Raw genomic sequence first — 13489 nt, forward strand, 5'->3', positions numbered from 1 at the left:
CTGACCAAGTCCTTAGAATGGTAATAAAGTATTCAGGGGGTAATTCTTTATTTATAAAGTCTGATATTGAGTTTAGAAGAAGGTCTGACCTTGAATCCTTGTTTACATCAATAGTGTCAAATAGTAGGACAGTTTATTCTCTTGTTATTGATCTGAAAAGCCAGTTTGCATGTGACACTGTTTGTTTGTTTTATAAGCCCCCTCCTTTTCCAACACATCTGTTCTGTGATTTGCTTGAACAACTTTCTTGTGTGGGGTCTTTCTCTAAATAACGTATTTGTGTTTTGGGAGATTTTAATTGTAATATGTTAAATATTGGATCAAGTGATGAATGTGACCATCTCTTTGATGTGCTTTCTTCTGCTGGTCTACTTCCTTCAATTGTTTTTCCTTCTTGTATTGACCCTACTAGAAATTCTGCCACTTTAATAGACAATATTTTCATTTCTCATTCTTCTAATTTGAAGTTTACTTCTGGTCTTGTTTTCACTGATCTTTCTGATCACTTCCCTATTTATGTTTCACTTTTTGTGCCTGAAACTGAGATTGCTGTGGATGAGCGGGGTGAGTCTTCTTTCAGAGCTTCCACAGATAAATAAATTTCAAATTTAATACATAGTCTTCAGAGTAATGATTGGTCTAGCGTTCTTGAAGCTAATGACGTTGATTGTGCAACGAATTTATTTTTGTGTCGTATGGGAGCTCTGTTGGATAAACATTTTCCTCTTAGAAAGAGGCCAAGGAATTCCATACCTGAATGTCCATGGATGTCTAGAGGTCTGATCAATGCTAAACATATGAAAGCGTCTCTGTTCAAGGCTGCATGTAAAAGTAAGACACATGATGATCTTTTGAAGTATAAACTTTATAAAACTGTGCTTACTTCTTCAGTACGTGCAGCCAAAAAGCTACATTTTTCGTGTCAAATTGATGAGTGTAAGGGGACTTTGCGAAAGGTTTGGACTGTAGTTAACGAAGCTCTTTCCCGCAAGAAACTCAAACAGTCCCCCCCTTGTCGCTATAGGAAATCTGATGGATCTTTAGTGGACAAAAATTCTTAAGCCATCGACGTCAATTAGTATTTCACCTCACTTCCTTCAGTTACTAATCCACCCTACAGCAGAGTAAGTAGTTTTCCCTTAGCAGAAAAGTAATTTTTCCTTTTTCCATGCAGTGATACCGAAATTTCTAACATTATTTCTCAGGTTTCAAGTAGCCGTTCAGTTGATGGTTTTGGTTTGAGCTGTAATGTTCTTAAAAAAAATTGGTCAGTTTGTTTCTAACCCCATCTCACACATAACTAACCTCTCTCTTTCTTTTGGTGTTTTTCCTCATTTATTTAAGGTTGGTAATGTTGTACCTTTGTTTAAAACAGGTGATTCATCTCTAATTTCAAACTATAGACCTATTTCTCTCCTTCCTGTAATTTCTAAGGTTGTTGAAAAAGTAGTGTATTGTAGACTCTCTTCATTTGTATTTAGTACTAATACGACTGCAGGTAATTCTCTCATAACTAACCACCAGTATAGTTTTCGTCCCAGTTTTTCTACCTTGCATACACTTTCAGATACAACAGAGTTTGTGCGTGTTAACCTTGACAAGGGCTTGTGTGTTTTGGGTCTATTTCTTGACTTTTCAAAGGCATTTGATATGGTCGTTCACTCTGTTCTTTTGTCTAAATTATCTTAATTTGGAGTGCATGGAATCCCACTTGAATGGTTTAGGTCTTACCTCTCAGGGAGATCTCAGTATGTTTCGGTTAATGGTACTTCTTCCTCTTCCTTGCCTATTGTGAAAGGTGTCCCACACGGCTCTGTGCTTGAACCACTTTTATTTTATTTAATATTAATGATGTTGTTGATGGTCTTCATCCCCATATGTACCCTGTTGTTTCTGCTGATGATAGTAACTTTTTCATTGCTGCAGAGGACCTGTCATCTGCCATTTCCCTAGCTCAAGGTCTTCTTGATAAAGTAAAAGATTGGTGCTGGTCAAATGGTATGACTCTCAACAGCCAAAAAAAGTGCCATTGTACACTTTAGAACCCCTTATCGTATGAGAGACGCAAGGGAACCAACCATCCTGACTTATGGGAATGAAATTATACCGCAAGCTACTATATTGAAATTTCTTGGTGTGTATCTTGACTGTTTTCTTTCTTTTAAACCCCATATAACTCATACCCGTTTCCTTGTCCTCCGCCAATCTTCAATATTATACAGGGTTAACTCATTTCTTCCCCCAGATGTTATGCTTTTATTTTTCCTTACCTTTCTTATTGCTGTTCTGTCTGGGGTAGTACTAATAAATCTCTTCTCTGCTCACTTCAAAGAGCCCAAAATTGGGCAGTGAAGTCTTCTTTTCTTCTACCTCGTTTTTACCCTTCCTCTGATCTTTATAATGATACCGGAATAGCTCTAATGGATTGTATTGTAGGTAAAAGCTACCTTTATTCAGCGCATTCTGCCTTTCTAGGTACCCTCCCACCATCTCTGCAGTAATTTTTATTTCTGTAAACTTCATGTAGATACTATTCTTTTTTACGTGGCTCTTATCGCAGGTTCATTTTACCTAAGCGATCATCGACAGCAGCTCAGAGGTCTCATGTTTATCAATCTATTTTATTATGGACCTCCATCCCTCCTGATGTCCCTCTTTCTCTTTCTGCAAAGGCAGTTTCTCACTGGGTATTTACAGTATAGTATTTTCCCCCTTTTTTCTTCTTTTTTTTTTTGCATTCCTTCCAAATTTATATGTCTTTTTTTTTCATTCAATATATTTCTCTCATTTTTTTTTTTTTTTATATTTAATCCTAATTTCCAATATATTCTTCGTTTATATATTTTTTTTCAGTTATTTGTGAAGTTTCCTGTTAATTATCCTATTTTCAAAAATGTCTCTTATCCATCTTTTTTTTTATATGTGCTTTATAATAGTGTCTTATTTGTTTTGTTGGCCCTTTACAAGCTGAGCTTCTTGGGCGTGTATAAATTTTGAGTTTGTAATTGTTTTTTTTTAGTATTAATAAATTGATTGATTGATTGATTGATCCAGGATTTTTTAGGGGGGGAGCAAAATAGGTTGATACGATAAACTTGCGTTAGGAGTAAGTTTAATTAACGCAATCTTGCGTTAATTAAGTAAATTACATTACTTTAGACTAAATTAGGGGGAGGCGCCTTCCTCGCCTCTCCCCTGGATCCACCATTGCCTTACACTCTCTGTTTCTTTCCTTGTTAGGGAGGAGAGCAGATGCCTAATAGGTGTGTGTTAATACCAAAACATTCTAACTCTCATTGGGCCTTCAGGTATAAACAGAATTAGTTGAAAGGGAGGGGTGGGGGAAAAGGGCGTGGGGGAGGGTATTTGCCCTTAGATCGATTTTGACTCGTAAAAGCTAGACTAGAACTTCCAATTTCCAATCAAATGAGCCCTCTCTGAATTTGATTGGATGTGTTTGGGGAAAAGGTGGGCGTGAGAGGGGGGTTAGTTGCCCTCAAATCACTTTCGATTATTGAAAAGGGCACGAGCCCTTTGATTTTCCAATCGAATGAGCCTTTTTTGAAGTTTCTTTTTGAAGTTTACGACAACTCCTTCTATAAAAACCTTATATGCCCCCAGACCATAACTTAAAACCCTTGCCCTAAGGGTTGTGGGGGAGTGTCCTCCTCAAAAACATATTTTCTATCTGAAAATCAACTACGCTGAACAAAATGGCTATCAAAAAATTTTGATTGGATATGTTTGGGGAGATGATGGGCGTGGGGGGGGCTAGTTGCCCTCCAATCACTTTTAACTATTAAAAAGGGCACTAGTCCTTTGAATTTCCAATCGAATGAGCCTATTTAGGAGTTTCTACGACAACGCTCTCTATAAAAACCTTATATCCCCCAAGGGCACAACTTAAAATCCTTGCCCTGAGGGTTGTGGGGGAGTGTCCTCCTCAAAAACATGTTTTCTATCTGAAAATCAACTACGCCGAACAAAATGGCTCTCTCAAAATTTTCATTGGATGTGTTTGGGGAAATGATGGGCGTGGGGGGGGGGGCTAGGTTCCCTCCAATAAATTTCGACTATTAAAAAGGGCACTAGCCCTTTAATTTCAAATCGAATGAGCCTTTCTTGAATTTTCTACGACCACGCCTTATATAAAAACCTTATATGCCCCCAGGGCATTAACTTAAAACCCTAGCCCTGAGGGTTGTGGGGGATTGTCCTCCTAAGAAACATATTTTCTATCTGGAAATCAACTACGCTGAACAAAATGGCTATCTCAAAATTTTGATTAGATGTGCTTGGCGGAATGATGGGCGTGGGGGAGGCTAGTTGCCCTCCAATCACTTTCGACTATTAAAAAGGGCACTATATCTTTGAATTTACAATCGAATAAGCCTTTTTTGAAGTTTCTATGACAACGCCTTCTATAAAAACCTTATATGCCCCCAGGGCATAACTTAAAACCGTTGCCCTGAGGGTTGTGGGGGATTGTCCTCCTCAAAAACATGATTTCTATCTGGAAATCAACTACGCTGAACAAAATAGCTATCTCAAAATTTTGATTGGATGTGTTTGGGGAAATAATGGGCGTAGGGGGGGGGCTAGTTGCACTCCAATCACTTTCGGCTATTAAAAAGGGCACTAGCCCTTTAATTTCAATCGAATGAGCCTGTTTGGAAGTTTCTACGACAACGCCTACTATAAAAACCTTATATGCCCCCAGGGCATAACTTAAAACCCTTGCCCTGAGGGTTGTGGGGGAGTGTCCTCGTTAAAAATATATTTTGTATCTGAAAATCAACTACGTTGAACAAAATGGTTATCTCAAAATTTTGCTTCGATGTGTTTGGGGGAATAACGGGCATGGGGGGGGGGGGGGCTAGTTGCCCTCCAATCGCTTTTGAATATTAAAAGGACACAAGCTTTTTGAATTTACAATCGAATGAGCCTTTTTTGAAGTTTCTACGACAACGCCTTCTATAAAAACCTTACATGTCCCCAGGGCATAACTTAAAACCATTTCCCTGAGGGTTGTGGGGGAGTGTCCTCAAAAATATATTTTCTATCCGGAAATCAACCACGCTGAATAAAATGGCTATCTCAAAATTTTGATTGGATGTATTTGGGGAAATGATAGGCACGGGGGGGGTGGCTAGTTACACTCCAATCACTTTCAACTATTAAAAAGGGCACTAGCCATTTAATTTCCAATCGAATGAGCCTTTTTGAAGTTTCTACGACAACACATTCTATAAAAAACTTATATGTCCCCAGGGCATAACTTAAAACCTTTGCCCTGAGGGTTGGGGGGGAGTGTCCTCCACAAAAAGACATTTTCTCTCTGGAAATCAACTGCGCTGAACAAAATGGCTATCTCAAAATTTTTATTGGATGTTTTTGGGGAAATGGTGGGTGTGGGGGGGGGGGGGCTAGTTTCCCTCCAATCACTCTCGACTATTAAAAAGGGCACTAGCTTTTTGAATTTCCAATCGAATGAGTCTTTTTTGAATTTTCTACGACAACGCCTTCTATAAAAACATTATATGCCTCCAGGGCATAACTTAAAACCCTTGCCCTGAGGGTTGTGGGGGAGTGTCCTCCTCAAAAATATATTTTCTATCGGGAAATCAACTACGCTGAACAAAATGGCTATCTCAAAAATTTTGATTGGATGCGTTTGGGGAAAAGTTAGGCGTGGGGGGGGGGCTAGTTACACTCCAATCACTTTCGAATATTAAAAAGGGCACTAGCCATTTAATTTCCAATCGAATGAGCCTGTTTTGAAGTTTCTACGACAACGCCTTCTATAAAAAATCTTATATGCCCCCAGGGTTTAACTTAAAACCCTTGCCCTGGGGGTCGGGGGGAGTGTCCTTCTCAAAAATATATTTTCAATCTGGAAATCAACTACGCTGAACAAAATGGCTATCTCAAAATTTTGATTGGATGTGTTTGGGGGAATGATGGGCGTGGGGGGGGGGGTAGTCGCCCTCCAATCATATTCGACTATTAAAAAGAGCACTAGAACTCTCGATTTCCAATCGAATGAGCCCCCTTTGAAGTTTCTACGACGAACCCTTCCATATGAAGTGCATCTGGAAAATAAATAATAAAACATTGGAGCCGTATGGCCTTTATTATAGGCAACGCTACAGCGTTGCCTCTGATCAGGGAGGCCGAATCGCGATATTAGATGCCGGTTCCGGAGCCACGGAGGGAGGCACAAAAGGTACCGAGAAAAATTAAAATAATAAGTCCGGAAAGAATTCAGATCTTTAGGCTTCAGAATTGGAAAAAAAACAGGTAAAAAAAAAGAATAGAATGATCGAAAAATGAAAAATATAATGTCCCAACTGCGTGTATAGTGTACCTCCCTCTATTTGCAACAATTTTTTAATATCCAATCTGAATTTTTTTTGCATTAGAAACTTTTAGAACCTGAAATGTTTTGAGATTATTATTAATTTGAAGACCAAGCCACTGAAAAGAAGAGACACAGGGAATAGAGAAAAAAACACAATTAAGAGGGAGACTCGCACTCGAATTAAATGAAATATATTCGAACTTATCAACGTTCAACATAAGCTCAATCCGTCTGAACTGGTCTGAGATCCAGCTGACAGAATGTGAGAGTCCAGCCCTAGAACGACTGACAAGGAGAACACCGTCCGCATAAGCAAGATACGAGACATCAATTCCATCAGAAATGAAAGTCGAAGGCAAGGATGAAAGGATAGGAGCAGTACATAACTTAAAAATAATTGGAAAAAGCACACCACCTTGACGGACCCCACGCCGAAGAAACACCTTTGAATCAGAAAATACTCCATTACATTTTACCCGAATAAAAGAGTTAGAATACCAGTAACGTAACAAAACAACAATAGAAAGGTTAATATTGTTGGAAAAAAGGGAATAGAGTACATCTGAGTGGACTATACTATCGAAAGCTTTCGAAAGATGAAGAGCACAGATATGAAGAGGAGATTTATCATTAACAGATTGCAACAGGAGGGAAGCTAGAACACGATGGGCGTGCTGACATCCCAGCCTTTTTTGAAAGCCAAATTGGTTTTCACCAAAATTAACATTTTCTGAAATAAAAGGGAGAAGAATATATTCAGAAATTTTGCTAAGAGTGCACGAAACAGTTATTGGTCGATAAGAACTACACTCTGACGAAATTTTTCCACGCTTCAAAACCGAGGTGACTGTGCCACAAATAAATATTTAATAAAAAATAATATTAGAAATGTTATAAAAGTAATAATATGTATGCAATACATATTGCATATTTATATATGCAATTCTCCACGTAATTGATACATAAATTTGGCTTTATTTAACAAATAAAATTGATAATTTTTAACTTATCAATACTAATAATAATAATAATATCACAAATATTTAATTTTAAAAAAACAATATTAGATATGTAACAAAAGTAATAATATATTATTTTGTGAGCTTTTTAATATCTTGCAATATTCGTTTCTTTCTTTTCGACATTTATGTAAAATTATTCTTTTATTTTTTTATATCTTTCCCTTTTTTAGTTGACATTTTTCCTTTTCACCTAGTCTTTTCATGTTCCACGATCCCCGGCTTTAATAAACCAGTCTATTGTACAATCTGTAAGAGATGTATACAGTAAACTTTGGGATGCAGTTAAAGTGGTATTGTAATCAGAGACCAAAATAAACTGAAACTACCAAACCTTTTACCCCTTCCCCTTATTGATAATCAGGAACGGATTAAGAAGGTGCGGGCCCGATTGGATTTTTTCTGCGAGGCCCTCTCTATACATTAAATATTTAAATATTTAATATTGAAATATTATTAAATTGTATACAATTTAATACTTGTATTCACGTGCTCACGTGCAATAATACGTGTTCACGTGCGTAAAGTAGTTCAAGTACGTAGTGCAAAATCTCTCTAATATAGCCTTATCCTGATTAAATTCAATAAATTGTACATGAACTTTTATGGTTATCAGTTTTCTATATTATAAAGTATACATTATATAACAATAAGTACATTAATAAATCTTATTCAGCGATGCAAACTTAAAATGAATATATTTTGAATTATTTGAGTAATTCATAGCTTATCCCTCATTGTCAAAAAGAATTTGCTTTAAATATAAAAAAAAATATTCCTTTTGATGGTACCACGGGGCCCTTTCAAATGCGGGGCCAATCACCCTTTATCTGGCCCTGTTGATAATACGCACCCTTGGGCAGGACAGGGCATCGCAATTATTCCCAATTTTACAAATTCTCAGAGTAACATCTGAAATTGATCTGAAGCGAAGAACGTGCGATTTCTATTCTCACAAAACGTCTCAAGCATGCAGTTGTAGTTAAGCCTGGCTAAATAAACACTATTATAGGTATGCCTTATCTTCAATTTATCTAGCTTCAAGAAAAATATTTCCTTTGAATAGCCTTTGCTTTAATAAACTGATGAAAAAAATACCAAATGTGAAAAGTGATCCTGGTGCAAAATCAAAAAAGAGAAAGATAGCGCTGCTCATAGAGCATACTCATCCAATGACATATTCAGCGTGGGGGGGGGGGTTCAAAATGTCGTTAAATTTCTGGGTAGTTATTACTCAAATTATCAAAGATCTATGTTTTTTTGTTCCCCCTAAAAAATTGTCTGCTAGCTTTCAGATCCATATGGGGCAGTACTTTCAGATCCGACTGGGAGAAACCCAATTGAATACATCGCTGATCCTCAAATTCACCCACTTTAATGATTAATAAATTAAAAATAAAACGTTTTCTAACTCTCAAAACTTTCTTTTTTTAACGTTTTCTAACCCAAACTTTACGGCACGCCAAAGCTCATGGAAGAGCTTGGTGCTTCCTAGTTGGGCTTTTTTCATCTGCCCCTTCATTCATTTGTGGCACTATACTGACCGTGACATTCAACTAGCGTGGCGATGGGGTGCAACTTCTATAAAGTATCCTTTATTGTCACATTATTTATGCTTGCGCACATATTTTTTTTTATGTAGACTTAACCTGTATAATACATACCCTGAATTACAGGGTGGTACATGTCTTTCCATTTTAAAGCTTTCGACTTTCAAAGATCAAAGATCTATGCTTTTTATCCCCCTCACCCCTCGAAATAAAAATTCTGCTAGCTCTGAGATCCATGCGGGGCAGTACTGTAATCAAAAACTTTAATGTACTGAATCCTTGTCCCTCCCCCTCTTGGTCCCTCCCTTGTCCCTCCCCTTCTTAGTGTTCCGCACCCTAGACAAAATAGGGCAACACAGCTTAGAAATAAATTTGTTATCCTTGTGTTACTGTGTATCGTGTTCTTGAAGAATACAGCTGCTAATTGAGTAGGCTCACCCAGGGACGGCTGAAAGGGTGGGGGGAGGGGAGACTATAAAATTTCTTTATTTCCCAGGAACTTTTTATTAAATTATCGAAGATCAACCTTTTTGTTATTAACCCTCCTCCCTCCAAACAAATATTCCGGCGTACATACCTGATTGCAACTAATAACACTACTACAAACTCTTCGCAACACACATCCGTCTGAGGACAAAAATAACATAAAGCTGTGTCGGTTTCTTGACAACATCTGTCAGGAAGGGTCCTGTCGGGGGAGGCCCTGGGGAAGGCACACTTGAGCCGCACTCTCTAGAGTTTCTGGGCACGGCTTCATCCAGTTCACTGTCACTATTGATGGTATGATACTCGTGTATCTTTTGTAAAGTAAGGAAAGGAAGGAAAAGTAAAGTAAATTAAAGTAAGGTAAAGTAAGTAAAAGTAAGGAAAGTCTAACTTTAAAGTACCAAGAACATTGAAAATGAAATCTGACTGTTTAAATTAATTAAGTAAAAACTTAAAAACAACCATACATATCTTAAAACTGGTAAAAATTTGGAAACCAAGTTTTAATGAAAAAGATACCCATATACATTTCTGTAGCTTTTGATCGCAGCGGGCGCCAGTTTTGAAAAAATGAAACGTGGATAAAAAATCGGCAAAAAAATCTAAAAACACATGGCCCCAAAACCGCTTAAGAGAGTGTATCTTTCCTTTGAAGGTGTTCTAGTCTTTGGGAATAAAGGGATTGTTATTGTTTGAATTTTACACGCGAAAACAGCAATGTCAATTTTCATCCGTCGTGCTTATTTATTTTTAATCTTCAACCAAACAACCAAAAGAAAAATCCAAAACAACAAATAACCAAAAGAAAAATCCAAAACAACAAACAACCAAAATAAAAATCCAAAACAACAAATAACCAAAAGAAAAATCCAAAACATCAAATAACCAAAAGAAAAATCCAAAACAACAAACAACCAAAAGAAAAATCTAAAACAAAAAACAACCAAAAGAAAAATCCAAAACAACAAATAACCAAAATAAAAATCCAAAACAACAAATAACAAAAAGAAAAATCAAAAACAACAAAAAACAAAAATAAAAATCTAAAAAAACAAAAAAAAAAAATAAAAATCAAAAAAAAAAAATAACCAAAAGAAAAATCCAAAAAAACAAAAAACCAAAAGAAAAATCAAAAACAACAAAAAACCAAAATAAAAATCAAAAACAAAAAATAACCAAAAGAAAAATCAAAAACAAAAAATAACAAAAATAAAAATAAAAAACAAAAAACAACAAAAAGAAAAATCAAAAAAAAAAATAAACAAAATAAAAATCCAAAACAAAAAACAACCAAAAGAAAAATCCAAAACAAAAAATAACCAAAAGAAAAATCCAAAACAACAAACAACCAAAAGAAAAATCTAAAACAACAAATAACCAAAAGAAAAATCCAAAACATCAAATAACCAAAAGAAAAATCCAAAACAACAAAAACAAAATCCAAAACAACAAATAACCAAAAGAAAAATCCAAAACAACAAAACAACCAAAAGAAAAATCTAAAACAAAAAAAAAACAAAATAAAAATCAAAAACAAAAAATAACAAAAATAAAAATAAAAAAAATAAAATAACAAAAAGAAAAATCAAAAACAAAAAACAACAAAAATAAAAATCTAAAACTACAAACAACCAAAATAAAAAACAAAAACAACAAATAACCAAAAGAAAAATCCAAAACAACAAATAACCACAAGAAAAATCCAAAACAAAAAAAAACCAAAAGAAAAATCAAAAAAAAAAAAAAACAAAAAGAAAAAAAAAAAACAAACAAAAAAAAAAATAAAAATAAAAAAAAAAAATAAACAAAATAAAAATCCAAAACAACAAATAACCAAAAGAAAAATTCAAAACAACAAATAACCAAAAGAAAAATCCAAAACAACAAACAACCAAAAGAAAAATCTAAAACAACAAGCAACCAAAAGAAAAATCCAAAACAACAAGCAACCAAAAGAAAAATCCAAAACAACAAATAACCAAAAGAAAAATCCAAAACAACAAATAACCAAAAGAAAAATCTAAAACAACAAGCAACCAAAATAAAAATCCAAAACAGCAAACAACCAAAACTACTACTACTACTACTACTACTAACAACTCACCGCAGCACCAAGCCGCCTGAGGCCAACACAGCTACGCAAGCTCCTCCTCCACCCCAATTTATTCAAAGCCTCCCTTTTTACACCCGCCCACGAAGTTCCCGTTTCCTTTAAATCTTTCTTTATGACCTCCTCCCACCCCAGACGGGGACGACCTGCTTTCCGTTTAGCCCTAGGAAGAAAAATCCAAAACAACAAACAACCAAAAGAAAAATCCAAAACAACAAACAACCAAAAGGAAAATATTAGAAAATCATATTTTTTCGGTACGAATAGGTCTAAGATACATTTTTAAATAAGGCTTGAGATAGATTATTAAAACAGATAATATTCCTAAGGTTATTAAAATACACTTTTCTCTGATACACAAAAACAGTGGCGATTCTGGCCTCTCTTGCACCCAGGGCAAAATCTTAATAAGCCCCCCCCCCCTCTCTCCCACAAAATTGTCACGCTAAATTTAAAAAACTTTTATTAACAAAATCATATTTAATTTATTAACAAATTTATGTTTTAATTATTTTTTAGTTTATTAATTCAATTATTTAATTATTATTAATTATTTTTATTTAATCATTTGACTTATTGTTATTTTTTTAATTTGTTTTTATTTTACTAATTAATTATAAGTTATTGATTATTTTCATTTGTTAACTGCCCCCTCTACTTTATTTTAATAAACATAAAACTAAAAGAAAACTACAAAATGATTATAACCATTATTTATTTGAAATGTTGCACCCCTAAAATTTCTGCACCCGGGGCAAGCGCCCTCTCTGCCCCTCTCCTGAAACCATTGGTGCCCAAAAAAGAGTATTTCTTACCTTGATTAATGCTACGTTTGAAATGGGCAACATTCGCCTCTCTGTAGTAAAGCCTGATTGAGCGATAATAGGAACATTTTTAGTGAAACGAACTGCTGGTTCTGGATTCAAGTTGGTCGAACTTCTTTCCTGCAAAGGTCAAAATGGCTAATAAAGACAAATAAAATAATATGGATATTCTAGACAACACGACAAGAGAAAAAAGTGGGAAAATATCGGAACAAATTTCTTGTTCTTAATTTAAAGTTATTCGAAATCTAAAAAACTCAAAATAGCCAATAAATGGTAAGTAAAGGCCGGTATAATAATTCTGATAGTTTCAATAGAAAAATAAAAATAAAAAAGGAGAAGACATTTCTGGAATAAACAGAAGAAATAGGTGGAACAACCAACGGAATTGATTACTGATCCAGTTTGAGGCGTGTGCCTGTCATAGGTCTCATAAAACTTAATTTTACGCCCGTATCTTTTATTTCCAGTGAGCTTATCACCCGGCTGACTGACTGTATTCCAAACAATAGGCTATACGAGAAATGTGGTTCAATACCGCTCTCTAGGGCTATAATGAAAGAAAGGTTGAAGTGGCTAGGGCACGTTGTGCGGATGAAGGATGATAGATTGCCGAAGATTGTTCAATTTGACCAACCGTCTAGGGCTAAACGGAAAGCAGGTCGTCCTCGTCTGGGGTGGGAGGACGTCATAAAGGAAGATTTAAAGGAAATGGGAACTTCGTGGGCGGGTGTAAAAAGGGAGGCTTTGAATAGATTGGGATGGAGGAGGAGCGTGCGTAGCTGTGTTGGCCTCAGGCGGCTTAGTGCTGCGATGAGTTGTTAGTAGTAGTTAGTAGTAGTAGTTTCTGATAAAAATAGATAAAAGGGAGGGAGAAATTCTGTCCTCCCTTCAGCTGAAGATCTATTATTTTTCACTAGGCTTATAACACTGGAAGGGGGAAAGGCAAGGTCGTACCCAGTATTTTTTTTTCGGAGGGGGTTTTACTCAAAGATTTTTTTTCGGGGGGGGGGGGTTCACGACAAACCTCAAAAACCACATACAAAATTTGTTTATATCCATTTTTGTTGAGTTTTTACGGGGAAAAAAAAAAACGTTTCGGGAGGGTTCAAATCCCCCTAACCCCCCGTCTGGGTATG

General features: G+C 35.7%; 1 protein-coding gene across 2 annotated transcripts in view; it reads right to left on the minus strand.

Moving 5' to 3' along the window:
* Positions 1–13489, minus strand: part of LOC148939747 (uncharacterized) — a 241434-nt gene that overhangs the window by 44712 nt on the left and 183233 nt on the right. For both annotated transcript variants that reach the window (XM_089106283.1, XM_089106282.1), the window contains exon 15: positions 12342–12470. In XM_089106283.1, coding sequence (XP_088962409.1) covers positions 12342–12470 — 129 coding nt within the window. The remainder of the gene's footprint in view (positions 1–12341; positions 12471–13489) is intronic.

The sequence above is a fragment of the Artemia sp. Qi Xiang Cuo genome, chromosome 20, assembly GCF_049724085.1.
Source record: "Artemia sp. Qi Xiang Cuo chromosome 20, ASM4972408v1, whole genome shotgun sequence".
Lineage (NCBI taxonomy): Eukaryota > Metazoa > Arthropoda > Branchiopoda > Anostraca > Artemiidae > Artemia > Artemia sp. Qi Xiang Cuo.